Raw genomic sequence first — 13,509 nt, 5'->3', positions numbered from 1 at the left:
TAGTAGTACGTCGTGAAGCTTGTACTCGTACGAGAAGCAGCACCTGGCTACACGCTTCGCGCTTCGTGCGTTCGCGCCAAATCCGCAAATACTTGAAATTTAATCCAAAAAACTCGGGAATGTCTCCTGCTTAATTAATTTGTGGAATGTGAGCAATGACCAAGGCACCAACCGGCCCAAAGGGGACGAACGTACCTCGCGCTGGGACACTAGCTGGAGTGGCCTCGGGCCGAGAGGAAGCCGCGGCCGTGGCACTTGACGCACGCCCTGAAGTGAAGCGACTCCGGCCGACACTTGCCGAACTCGCCGAAGCCTCCTTCGCCCTCGCACAATCGGCACAGTTCCGACGGACCTGACCAAAAGCGCGGCGGTGGGTAAGCGCGGTGAGATTGCGTTGGGGTGGTTACTGCTCCGCGTACCGGCCACGCTGCCTCGTCCCTCGCACAGCTCACACATGTGGGTGAAGTGGATCGAGCCCAGCGGACATGGGCCGAACGGACCCTGGCCCTTGTGGCCGTGGCACCGCGGGCACTCGTACTCGTCCCCCGCCGCGCCGATGGTGTACCGTCGGTCGCTGGCCGCCGCAACGAGCGACGGGGGAGATGACAGACTCGTGTGCGGGTAGAGCGAGTGCAGCGATGATGTAGAAGAAGATGGAAGTAGTGTTGCTTGGATGGACAGGCGCGGAAGATGCCACGCGGGGAGTAGAGAAGACGAAGACATAGACACGGACGGCGATGGCAGCGACGAAGATGATGACGGAGATGGTGACGGAGGCACGAGCGACGAGATGCGATAGCTTGGCCTGGCTGGTGTCGACGATGAAGAGGGTGGCGACGATCGTGAAGTGGGCTTCACCGAAGGGAGGGAGGGCGAGGGCGGCGCAAAGGTGATGGAGTAGCCGGCGATGGAGGGTCGATCGAGCATGTGGGTGACGCGCTTGCTCGACCGCGGCGGCGATGTTGCGTGCGACGCCGACCGATGACTCCGCAGCGACGCAGCCGTCGACGAGGCAGCAAATGCGGAGGATGCCGAGGCCAGGCTGGAATGTGATGGGCTGCGCGGGGGATTCGAGGCGCTGCGCAGACGGCGAGGAGACATCTCCGCCGTCGAGGCCTGATATGGCAGTGGCCTCTGCGCATTCGTCGACAATGCTGGCGAAGAAGACGACGAAGGAGACGAGGAGAGCGATGGCGGCATGGAGGAGGAGGACGAAGGGGAAGCGGGCAGGGACGAAACAGGCGACGCCGGCAGGGAGGTCGAAGTTGTGGTCGAGGTCGAGGGAATGGTTCTGGCGGCCGTCGGCGACGCGCCGGCCGTGGTGAACGGATACGGCTCGGCGTTGTGGACCGCATGCGTTACCACGCTCCGCCGTAGGCAGTAGGCAGCGCCCGTCAGGGCCGGCGGCGCGAGGCCGTCTGTCGCCGTGGGAACCGGCAAAGCGAGGCTGCAGCCAATCGCAATCGCGGGCTCGTCATCACCTTCTTTGGGCTTTACGCTGCAGACGACCACGCCGTCGCTCGTAGACTTGCCTAATGTTAGACGCCAACCGTTAGTCTATGTATTTAAAATTAGTATGAATAGGGCAATGATGTCGTTGTGATTGTACCATAGACCTCTTCGGCATCGCCGAATAGGAACGTGGCTGTTGTGTGAGCGGTCACGTCGCGCTCGCTCTTTGCTCTGGTCAACGTTCTGCCCTTCTCTGGAGCAGTTCACGATCGGTCGAGCGTCAAATGACGGAACCGGTTGAATAAATTGAGCTCTTCTCTTTGAGTACGTACTGTTGGTCGCAGCGGCAGACGCAGGGCTTGCGGAGGCTGTCCATAGCAGGGCGTCCACCTCGGCAGGCACCACCAGGCTTTCATGGAGGCAGACCACACAGTCTGTGGTTTGTGGGAACAGTCAGTTGGCACTCACCGCAAGACGCACACACGCAAACAAGAGGGGTGGTGGTGGTAATACGAACCGGGTGATGGTTTGTTGTGGGTAAGGGTGATGATGCAGCCCACGGCCACGAACGAAGGCGGCGGGACGGGTCGCCAAACGGTACACGGCAGCATGCCCCGCACTCCGCCCTCGTGCCGCCACACCACCTCAAAGTCCACCGGCTACACACACAGCAAACACGTCACGGCCAGTCAGTCGGTCAGCTGCTCGTGCCTTGTGTGCGTGTGCGGTGATGTCCAGCGCGTGCGTACCTTTGCCAAGTAGTTAACGGGCTGCCGAGGGAGCACTTCCCTCTTCGCCCGCAACCCAGCGGCGCTCCTCTTCCTGTCCGCCATCACTGCGCCTGGCCCTGCACAAAATGAAAAATTATAATTATATTAAAAAAATAATACACTAAAATGAAATAAAACAATAATAATTGAAATAAAAAATAAACGGGTGCGTACGTTGGGCGGCCTCGGGCGGGAAGGGGCCGATGGCGAAGACGGGGGCCTCGAGGTAGAAGCGAGGGCTGGCGGCGAGGTAGGGCCGCACCACGTCGCCCGCTACGGCGTAGCCCGGGGGCGGGATGGGCCGATACCACGTCACTCCCTCCTTCTCGTCCAGCCCGCCGCTGGCCTTCATCCTTCGTTGTGTGGTGCACGACCACATCTTTTGAAATTTGGCGATCGTCACGAGATTGACCTTCGGGGCGGGCACGGCAGCAGAAGAAGGAGAAGAAGGGGAGGAGGAAGTGGTGATGATGAAGGAAGAGGGCGGAGGAACGAAGATGGAAGGTTTCAAGATGGTCGCATGTCGAGCGACTGGCTTCGTGCGGTCGGTTGCAGGCGGTGGCACTATCACATATGAGGGAGGAATCCAGTCGATTCCATTCACCGCTGTATCAACCCAACATGTGGTCTTGATCGTGTTCCGATCTCGTGCGTTGCGTAATTAAAATGAGATATTTTTTAAACAATAATTCAGATAATGTTGCGATGCCGGAGATACCACGCCAAAATGAAGTCGCCAACGCCCGAACGACCACAAAGGCGACAGACACCCTGAGCCGGCGGCCCAAGTCTACGGCACACGCAAAGGAGCGAGCAAACGCGAACACTTTCGACTTGTGGCCACCCCCTTGTTCAAAAGCCGACTCGCCTTCTCGCTTTCTGTTTTTAGGCCCCGCTGACATCTCCACATCTTCCTCATCTTCATCTTCGAGTCTTGTGGTACGTGCATCCCTGAATGTTGATCTTCATCGATGCATTTCGAATTCCGCCTGCCACATCTTCAGAGAAGAAGATTTTTTATAGACTGAGCTGCCATAAGGAAGGGCTGCGTTTGGATCACTCACCTCCCTTTCTTTGTCGCAGATTCTTGGTGCACACAGCAAAGAGCGAAGAACGAAAGCGAAGGATTAAAAAAAAAGGGGCGAAGAAAAATGGATCCGGCCAAGCTGTACCGTGTGGCGTTGCCTTGGGAGGCGCCGTTCGCGCACTCCAAACAAGGCGACTTCTCGACGCCCGGCGAGTTCGTGGCGAGGAGCCTCAACCGGCACTTCATCAGCTACGTCGAGGACAAGATCAAGTCCTACCAGAAGACCCTCTCCGATCCCTACTGGGTCGTCTACGAGCAGGCACGCTCTTCCCTTCGCCACCATCTCTTGCACTCTGAGCCACTAACGATTGTTGTATTGTGTGTCGTGTCGTGTCGTGTTGTGTGCTGAACTGTTGATGCGGCGCAGTTCGATGCGGAGGATGACACCAAGTGGAAGGAACTGCTCGAGGCCTACGGCATGATGGGCAAGAACTGCCTGAGCAGCCTCGTGCTCGCTCTGCTCGATTGGCAACAGCGGAAGCTCAGCAAGAAGATTGACATGTGGGAGGACTTTGCCAAAGAGCTCAACAAGGCCCAGGCCGCCCAGCTCCAGGCCACCTATGAAGAGCGAAAAATGGTACATGCGTGCTGTGTGTGCGTGTGTGCGTGTGTGCTCTGTGCCATGCGCTCACCACGTTCTTGTGCCGTGTGTGCAGTACACCATTTACTATGTATTTTGTCGGCTGGTGTTGGAGGTGCTGCCAAACGCGGACGAATCCGACAACCCAATCTCAGGCGCTGCCGCTGATGAGCTCGAAAAGGCCTGCTTCCTCTACTTTGAGGAGAACAAGTACGAGGCCTCGCCACATTTTCGCTCGATGCACATTCTCTCTCTCCCTCTCTCTAAACCTTCGTTCTCTTTCCTTTTCGTGCTTTGCCTAGGGCGTTGGTGCTGGTCAAGGCTAAGAAGGGAGAAAAAGAAGATATGGCCGTGGCCAACCGACTTCACATCTACGAGCTCTTCTCTCAGATCCTCGGCGAGCTGTGTTCTCAAAAGTACGTGTGTCGTGTGTGTCGTGTGTCGCGTCATGTGGGGTACATCTGTGTATGTGCGCGCGGCGAGGTGTGTGTACTCACGCTCATTGATCTACATAGCCGATTCGGAGAGATCATGAAGAAGCTCTTCGATGTGCTGGAGGCCACCAGCAGCGCCAAGGACCTCTCCACTTCGCTTTCCGCCATCTACGCCCTCCGCAACGTCAAGATGGACGTACGTCTTCGCTCTTTTTTTCTTTTTCTTTCCTTTGTTATTTCTTTCGGCCCCTCACACTTGCTTGCCCTCTGCGCAGATCTCGACCAACGCAAAGATCGTCGAGTCGGCGGCCTTCATCAAGCGAGTGCGCGAGGAGTACTTCGACCCCAAGGCCAAGAAGCTCAAGGAGGAACTCCAAGCCGCCTTCGCCGAGCTTTTGGTACACCCACTCCCCCCGCCCACGGCCCGAGCTGCGCGGTGGTTGGCTCACCCGGCAAATGGAATGCGTATGGCACATTCCAGGGCAGCATCCTCATACCCATCGTCGAGTCCAAGACCGAAGGCACCCACACTTCCTCGCCCAGCGCCATTTTTGTGGACATTCGTTTGTTTATTTACTAATTTATATGACGTAATTGCCAACAGAATCGCAAAAAGATGTGTTGGCCGACTTCTATGCGATCGTGTCCGATTTCTATGACCGGATCATGACCCAGTACGGCAAGAAGAAGATCAAGGGCCGTGAGCACGTGCGTACTTTTTGTATTGTGCAGTTTTTTTTAAAAGCCCATCACAAAGTGATGTGCGATGGTGTGTGAGGTCTCACCAGCCTATGTTGGATGTGCAGGTGTTTTATCCGCTCCTTACGGGCCTGCTCTGTGCGGCCCACGTCAAGTTTTTCGAGGCCAAGTACTACGAAATGCTGGATATGCTCTTCAAGTCGCTCAAGGAGCCCAAGTTGAAGGCCCTGGCGCTGGAGTCGATCTACCACCTGCTGCTCAAATTCCTGGCGGTGAAGGACACCAAGAGCTTCGGCGAGGAGTGCGCCAAGCTGTTGGACCAGCTCTTCATTCAGCCGGCCAAGGAAAAGAAGAAAGAGAAGCAGCTGATTCAGCCAGGCGAGGAGTGCGTCGACATCATCGTCGACATCATCACCCTGTTGTCGGTGGCCAAGTTCGACCAGACTACGCACAGCGTCGTGCTCGAGCTCATCAAAGATCGCGCCTCGCCCGAGTACCGTTCTCCTTCTGTGTTGTGCGCGTATGCGATTGGGAGGTTGTGCGCGTGCGGTGGTGCGCGTGTGCGCGTGTGCGATTGTGCGATAAGACTAACACCGAGCGCAGTAAGGTGCTGGTGGCGCTGCTTTCGTTCAACGCCATCACGGACCGGCTGATTCCCGCCACCGAAGGGCGCTCGGGGTCGAGCGGCAGCAGCAGCGGCGGGGGCAAGTCGTCTGGCGGCACGCTCAAGGGCTCGGGCAAGCAGGTGGGCACCATCCGCACCACCATGGTGGTGCCTCGCGGTCAGGCCAACCCGAGCCTCAAGCGCCAGGCCATGCGCCGGTTCCACGCCGAGACCGAGAAGATCATCCTCGACGACTTCGCGAAGGGTACCTTTCGGCCGTCGTCGCCACCTTAAGCGAAGATCGCTCCCCAACTAACCCCTGTGTCTGCTCATGAATTGGCCAGGCATGGGCATGGCGCTGGATCGGATCATTGCGGACGTGCACGCGCAGTTTGGCACCCTGCTCCTGAGCGACCCCAAGTACAACAGCAAGACCGTTCAGGGTGCGCACACGCACACGCACCACCATCGCACACACACACAACCGCACGCGCGCATCAACCGCACGCGTACAGGGCACGACTCTGACGGATGGTTCTTGTGGTGGTGCAGAGCTTGTGGGCAAGGACAAGGCGGGTCAGCTGGCTGTGGCGCCTCTGGCGCTCTCCTGTTTGCGCCGTGCGCTACCTTCCGAGATGCCCCTGCACGAACTGGTCCACACGTTGGCCAAGTACACCCTACACGTCGACAACGGTACGCAGCCACCACACCACCGCACACGCACACAGACACGCACACGGACACACTGCACACGCACTCGCACACGAGCGCGTCTGATCGTTTGTATCGTATTCGGTGAATGCAGCGATCCGCAATGAGGCGTTCCAGGTGCTGCAGCACATGGCCAAGTGCTTGCCGGTGCTCCGGGCGACGATCGTCGAACAGTTCTGCCGGGTCACGTCGAGCATTCCCGATATCTATCCCCAGCTCATCCGCAAGTCCCTCTCCAAGGTACGACCAAGGCCCTCCTCTCTGAAAGTGTTTCGTTTTGTGTCGACTGAGTGTCGTTGGTCGTGTCGTGTCGTGTCGAGCGCAGCTTTCGGTCCTCTTGAAGCTGTGGCACGACATGGAGAGCGACAGAGAGCTCAAGCTCGAGCAGAAGCAGCGAGAAGACAAGAGCAAGTCCTACATCGCATCGGTAGACATCTCGTCGCTCTTCACTCTTCTTCTTTTTCCGTTCCCCCCCAACCGCTGATCGATTGATTGTGTGCGTGTGACGCGTCCGTGAAGGGCCAACTGGAGAACGTCAAATCGGTAGTGTGCCCCATCTCCGAGGTCGACGGCACGGCCCTGCTCTTCCTGTGCCACCCGCTGGCCAACGTGCGAGAACTGGCGTGGGAGGTGATGAAGGCCGTGCGCCACGTCAACTCCGTCCTGCCCCAAGAGGTCCGACCGCACACGCACACGCACGACTGCACACGCACACGCATTTACGTATAAAATTGGCGATACAGACTGCGGTGGAGGAAACCGTGCTGCTGGCCAACTTGATCGAGGCCAACGCGAACAAGCTGGCCGGCGCGGGCGATGTCGACCGGAATCTGATCACCAAGCGCTCGTTCGCGCTCAAGGACGGCCACAGCGAGGAGGCGGCCAAGGAGCTCCGACTCCTGGGCCTCAGCGGCAGCTCGAACAAGCTCACCACTCGCCGGGCCACCGACGCCGACTGGCGGTCCATCAGCGAGTACGTACTCATCAGTCCCGCTGTTGGCCGCACGCACGTGCGCACGCTGACCGCACGACACGACACGACACGACACGACACGACACGACACGACACGACACGACACGACACGACACGACACGACACGACACGACACGACACGCACACACAAAGCTCTGTCGATGTGAATAGCGCCCGTGGAGACTCGGAGGGGGCCTACAAGGCGCAGCCCGCCAGCCAGGGCACGCTCGAGGAGGTCGTCAGTCTCAACAAGGGCCTGCACAAGGACGGTACGCCGCTCACCACCCACGACTCTTTGTCGGCGCGCTCTCTCAACCACTTCGTGTCGTGCGCGTACACAGACGCGCAATTGCGGTGGGCGCGCATGCTGGGCGCGCTGGTCCCGCTGTGCGCGAACGAAGGCACGGTCAACTTTGCACTCCGGCACATCGTCCCGCGCATGGCCGCGGCGCAGGCCTACCTTGAGTCCACGCGCAACCAGAAGAGCGTTTCGCCCGACTTCGAGTCCCAGAGCCTGCTCTGGCGCAACTACGCCGTCGCCGCCTGCGCAGCCTACGGTATTCCCAAACATACCGTTTGTCGTGCGTGCGCGGTGCGTGTGGTGTGCGTGCGTGTGCGGTATGTGCGTGTGCGTCGAGCTAAGGATCCGTGTGGTAGGTTCGGAGGGTGACGTAGCGGAGGAGGTCGAGTGCACCAAGCCCGAAGCGGTCTTCAGCTCCATCCTGGGCGTGCTCAAGACTCTGCCCACCCTGTCTCCCTTCCTCGTTCTGGTGCGTCGCCGCACACGACACGAACAGCCAACGACACGACACACGAGTCTGAACTGCGCAAATTTGTTGCGCAGGCGTTGAGCTTCGTCAAGTCCAGCTTTGTGCCGACGCTTCTGGACAAGCTGGACCCCTACAACACGGAGGTCTACCAGAACTTCAAGCCCTCCAAGGGCAAGCAGCACCAGAAGGACCCCCAGTTCGTCCTCCGCTGCCAGCTCGGCCGTACGCCCGCCTTCTTCCCCTCCTCCGTGCTTTTCTTTTTCGGATCCGAAAAAAGCGAGTCCGTGCCGTAGTTTACACGCACGCTCACCATGGTGACGATGGCAACATCAACAAACACAGTTGTGTTCCGGTTTACTGCGGAGAATCTGCAATCGCCGGCCATGAACCCCAACCTGCTCAATTCTTACCTCGATTGGATGAAGGTATCGTAACACACCCACGCACATAACGCAGACAAAATACCAACTCACCACCGTTTACATGGTCGCTTGGTTGCTATATAGCAAACGCGAGCCTATCTGGACACGGTGGTGGGCGAGTGGTCGGACCCGCTGCAGGGCCTCCGCTACGACTTCTTCTCGGTCATTGCGCGCGTGGTGCACCACGTCCACGCCGGCATGCCGGCCAAGCTCGCCGAGGTCTTCCCCAAGCAGTACCGCAAGAAGCTGTTCCTCTTCTGCTCCAAGTACTGCGGTCACGCGCCCAAGGCGCTCACCGACAAGGAGTCGCCCGACGCCAACCAACTGATCAAGGTACCGTGTGTCGTGTGTATCGTCGTGTGTGTGTGTGTGTGTGTGTGTGTGTGTGTGTGTGTGTGTGTGTGTGTGTGTGTGTGTGTGTGTGTGTGTGTGTGTGTCGGTTGTGTCGTGTGTGTCGTGTGTGTTGTGTGCATTGTTGACATTCTTTACCTTGTGTGGCGTTTGCAGTGTGCGGACGCTGAGTCGATGGAGAAGGCTCGCTCGCTTCAGTATGCCGCACTCAACGTACGAGCGCAACCACACACGCACACCGCACGGCACACACCGCACACACCACACGCGCACTAATAATATTGGGTGTATTGTTTTGTGGGTGCAGGCTATGGGCGTTCTGCTGCGCGGAGGCGACTTCTACAAGGCGGAGAAGTCGAGCGACCCGCGCGGACCCATCGCCGGGCTGTTGACCAACATGTTCAAGATCACCGACGTGCAGGTCAACTCGATCGGCGAGTCCGCGCTCGACATCTACCTTGAGAGCAACGCCGGCCACGAGGACCGCTTCCTCACCCTGTGTCTTGACCTCGTACGCACACGCACACACGATCGCACACGCGCATGATCGCACGTGCATGACCGCACACACGGCTGTGAGCTTACACCCGCTTCTTTGTGGGCATGCATCGCACAACAGTGCTATGACGACGACAAGCAGGTGAGCCGAGGCTACTTCATGGCCGCCGGACGGGCCATCATCGAGCGGCAGCTGGGCGGCTCCCTGCCCATTCCTGCCCTCCTCAACCTGTGCCTCATCAACCTGGCCCACGAGGTACCCCTCTCTTTTTACAATTTTTATTTCTTATTTAAATTGAATTTACTAATTTGTGGAAAATGATTTGCAGTTGCACGAGGTGCGTGAGCTGTCGCAGAAGCTGCTGCAGGACATCACCAACAACGACAAGTACTGCATCTGCCCGCCCACGGGCGTTCTCGACACGTCGGCCGCGCTCCAGGTATGATCATCGATCGTCGTCTCGACGTATGCAACACTGTGCTGACGTGTGCGACGATCGTACGTGTGTCGTGTCGTGTGCGATGCAGTACAAAATTTCGAGCTTGCTGGCGGAGGACTACCCGCAGCTGGCGTTCGAGGTGTTCAGCGCGGCGTGGCACCGGATCACCACGACGGGCATTCACGGCCACGCGCACATGCTCTTCTACCTGCCCCCGTGGCTCGAGGCCATCGACTTCGCCGTCCTCCCGTCCGACGCCACCGTCTCCCTCCTCGAGGTGCGCCACCCCATCACTCTCGCACACAACACGCACATGCCACACATTCCTCAGATGCTTATACCTTGGAATGTGGAATATGTCGTTGCATTCCAGAACCTGTGCACGTTGACGTTCAAGTACGGGTCGTTCCAGCCGTTCCTGCTCGAGAGGCTGTGGGCGCAGCTGGTGGCCCGCTACCGGGCCAACATCGCCTCCATTCTCCAGTTCATCGTCCAGACCATCCTCCAGACCGTACACGCCCCACCCTCCAGCTTTCCCCCCCATCAAAGCGTGCTTCTCACGGTGTGTGGTCGTGCGCGCGGTGTGTGTCGTGTCGTGTCGTGTGCGCTATCGTTTTGTTGTGTAGCGCAACGAGCAATTCCTGCCGACGGGTAGGAAGATTGCCGTGTTCCTGGGCAGAGTGGACCCCGTGGCGACCATCGATCTGCTGATCGCTGGCCTCTACGACACCACCCAGATCAAATTCGCCGACGAGGAGCGAGGCGACAAGGAGAAGGAGGACTCTGCCGAGGTAACTACACGCCGCACACGCCGCACGACACACACCGCGCGACACACGACACACGCTTCATGTGCTAACTGCACAACGCAGGAGTTGTCGGAGAAGGAGAGCGAGGACGGTCTGGGCGCCGGCCAGAGCATGGAGAAGAGCGCCAGCGGCGGCAGCAACAGCAAGTGGGAGTTCAGCCGCATCGTGACCGTCGACAAGAAGCAGGAGCACGCCCTCTCCAGCCTCGAGGCCTGCATGATCCTCCTCATCGGTACATCGCACACGCACACGTCGTTAACGGCACACGCTAACCGCACGTACTGACCGCACACACACGTAGAGTTGGGAGTGGAGCACATCGTGGAGCTGTGCGACCACCTGCAGGTGGTGTTCCATGTGCTGTTCCTCAACCTGGACTCGCCCAACGCGCTCATCCACCGCCACGCGCGCATCTTCCTGGCCAACCTGGTCTACTCCCTGACGTCGGGCCAGGTGGGCAAGCTCGAGCGGGACTCGCCCGCGGCCAAGTTCCTGGCCCGGATCGAGGCCCTGGGCGACCGCCGGCCGTGGGCCTACGAGGACCCGACCATCACCGCGCTCGACATCGAGAGCGCCAAGCAGCTGGGCCAGTGGGTCGCCGAGGTCGTCACCCTCCTCCCCTCCTTCACCCTCCTCCCCTCTTCCTGGGGCGCCGAAGGTACTCCCGCGTGTGCGTGTGCGTGGGCGTGTGCGGTGACGTGTGTGCGGTCGTGCGTGTGTGCGGTGACGCGTGTGCGGTGACGTGTGTGCGGAGAAGCTGAACACGTGTGGTGTCGACACAGCGCTTTCGTGGGCGGCCAAGATCGGGCGCATTCCGGCGCACTACGTGTACCGCTCGTTCCACGTCTATCGCGCACTGCTGCCGCTGGGCTGTAGTTTGAACGAGGAGGCCGTCGCGGTCATTCTTAGCATTCTGTACAAGCACGAGGCCAAGCGACCCATCGACCGCATCGGCCTCGCCATCGACATCATGCACACCTTCATCGTACGCTCACCACCGCACACGCACACGCGTGACCGCATACGCGGGTGCTGATTTCACAGTGCACTGTGAATAGGTGATCATCGAGGCCACGCCAGCGGAGGAGCTGCTCAAGTACCACCAGATCTTCTGGGCCATCACCTCCGTCCTCTACGCCGACTACCAGCAAGAGTTTTTATATATCCTTTCCAATCGCGTGTGTCGTGTGTGTCGTGTGCCATGTAGTGTGTCGTATCGTGCGTGTCGTGTGTTTTTTCCTTAACTTTGGGGCACTCGCTGTGAAGGTGCTGGAGGCGTTCTTCGCCAAGATGGACTTCAGCGACCCGCGGATCTATCAGCACTTTGTCGCCAACATGCCGGCCAACCGGGAGCCCGCCTTCACCGGCCTCCAGCCGCTCCTGCTCAAGGGCCTCACCTCCGACTTCACCGCCGCCGAGACCATCCAGGTTTCAAACCCCCCCTCAATCCCTCAACCTCGCGCACGTGTGCGTGTGCGGTCGCGTGTTGTGTGCGGTCGTGCGTGTGTCGTGTCACGCGTGTCGTGCGCCTGACGCGTCCTGTGTGCAGTTGCTCAAGCAAGTGGCGCTGCTGCCGCCCGAGAACGCGCTGGTGGAGGTCCACCCGGATCCCCAGCACCGCTACCTGACCTCGCTCGTGCGTCTCTTCTTTTTTTCGAGATGGGTCTTAAGGTGGCGGTGATGCTGACGTGGCACACACGACACACACGACACACAGTTGGGACTGGCGCCGTGGCTGATGGCCAACTACGAGAAGGAGGCCGGCACCAAGCTCGCGCTCGATCTCGCCCAGATCCTTCAGAAGGTCCAGCTCCAGAAATTCACCGACCTCCTCTGCAACTTTGCCAAGGTACGCACACGCACACACACGACCGCACACGCACTCACCATCGCACACGCACGCACTACCGCACACGCACTCACCACCGCACACGCATGCAGTCGGTGTTCAAGACGGAGAAGGAGTTTGGCAAGAAGCTGGGCTCGATGATCGCCAAGAAGTTCTTCCCGACGGAGGAGATGTACGCCTTCTCGCTGCTCGCCGAGTTCCTGGACATCGGCCCCAACGTCTACAAGCGCTACATCCTCGACCTCATGGCCGGCATGACCAAGGCCGTCAAATGGAAGAAGTCCGTCCTCGCCAAGGAAGATTGTACGTGCGCTCGTGTTGCGTGTTGCGTGTCGCGTGTCGTGTGTCGTGTCGGCGTGTGCGGTGGTGCGTGAGCTGTGGCTGACTGTGATCACCACAGCTCCAGCGCTGTTCGCTGTGGTGGGCAAGCAATACGGCACGGAGCGCTGGCGCAAGGCGCTCGAGGTCATGGACGTCGTCCTCAACAGGAATCCCACGTACGGAGTCAACCTCCCGCACTACTGGTTATTATTATATTATTATTTATGATTTATGCGAAATAGGATTATTATTTATTGATTGTGGGTGGGACGTACTAGTACGGTGGACATCGGGCGGTCGGAGCACGTCAACGTGGTGGAGCGCATCGGCGACTTCGAGCGGGCCTCGCGCACCTGGCAGTCGCTCGACAAGGGCAAGGCCCTCGTTTCCAATTCCCTCTACCAGGTACCGCACACACACACATGCGCGACACAACGACGCACACGACACACGCGCAGCACACCGCACCCACCAACTCACAATCCACGCCACACAGGTGGTGCAGAATCTGCCGTCGCTGTTGGCGCAGCAGGCCACGGGCAAGCCGCTGCCCAAGCCGCCCACGCCCCGAGGATTCGACGACGGCCGGCAGCCGTCCTTCCGCAAGCCCTCCGTCTCTATGGACTGAAAAAAAAATGAACATTTTTTCCCTCACTTGTGCGTTTTATTTTCATTTTCCTTTGTTTTATTTCTTTTGAGCACTGTTTTCATTTTTTGTACTTTTATTTTTGGCACCGGC

The 13,509-nt window shown here is 58.9% G+C and overlaps 2 protein-coding genes across 2 annotated transcripts; one reads left to right on the top strand and one right to left on the bottom strand.

Moving 5' to 3' along the window:
- Positions 1–209: 209 nt before the first annotated feature.
- Positions 210–2,574, bottom strand: ACA1_064990 (uncharacterized protein; the record flags this gene model as incomplete). Its single annotated transcript, XM_004339677.1, has 9 exons — positions 210–352; positions 420–574; positions 612–1,291; positions 1,363–1,418; positions 1,610–1,705; positions 1,785–1,886; positions 1,970–2,111; positions 2,202–2,299; positions 2,397–2,574. The coding sequence occupies 9 exons, from the start codon at positions 2,572–2,574 to the stop codon at positions 210–212; spliced, it is 1,650 nt and encodes a 549-aa protein (XP_004339725.1).
- A 799-nt stretch (positions 2,575–3,373) lies between these two features.
- ACA1_064980 (uncharacterized protein) lies at positions 3,374–13,398 on the top strand (the record flags this gene model as incomplete). Its single annotated transcript, XM_004339676.1, has 40 exons — positions 3,374–3,556; positions 3,677–3,886; positions 3,966–4,099; positions 4,192–4,305; positions 4,405–4,519; positions 4,599–4,721; positions 4,805–4,886; positions 4,928–5,031; positions 5,130–5,515; positions 5,626–5,891; positions 5,971–6,069; positions 6,179–6,319; positions 6,432–6,577; positions 6,663–6,764; positions 6,857–7,012; positions 7,081–7,310; positions 7,482–7,579; positions 7,652–7,867; positions 7,968–8,080; positions 8,155–8,302; positions 8,423–8,505; positions 8,587–8,835; positions 9,010–9,066; positions 9,161–9,364; positions 9,473–9,607; positions 9,681–9,791; positions 9,880–10,068; positions 10,165–10,302; positions 10,418–10,582; positions 10,664–10,832; positions 10,902–11,258; positions 11,383–11,585; positions 11,659–11,778; positions 11,867–12,028; positions 12,150–12,236; positions 12,318–12,449; positions 12,542–12,752; positions 12,850–12,946; positions 13,049–13,175; positions 13,276–13,398. The coding sequence occupies 40 exons, from the start codon at positions 3,374–3,376 to the stop codon at positions 13,396–13,398; spliced, it is 6,285 nt and encodes a 2,094-aa protein (XP_004339724.1).
- Positions 13,399–13,509: the final 111 nt, after the last annotated feature.

Source organism: Acanthamoeba castellanii (genome assembly GCF_000313135.1).
Source record: "Acanthamoeba castellanii str. Neff unplaced genomic scaffold scf7180000084599, whole genome shotgun sequence".
NCBI classification, from domain to species: Eukaryota; Discosea; order Longamoebia; family Acanthamoebidae; genus Acanthamoeba; species Acanthamoeba castellanii.
The sequence above is the reverse complement of the archived record's forward strand: the minus strand, read 5'-3'. Positions and strand labels throughout refer to the sequence as shown.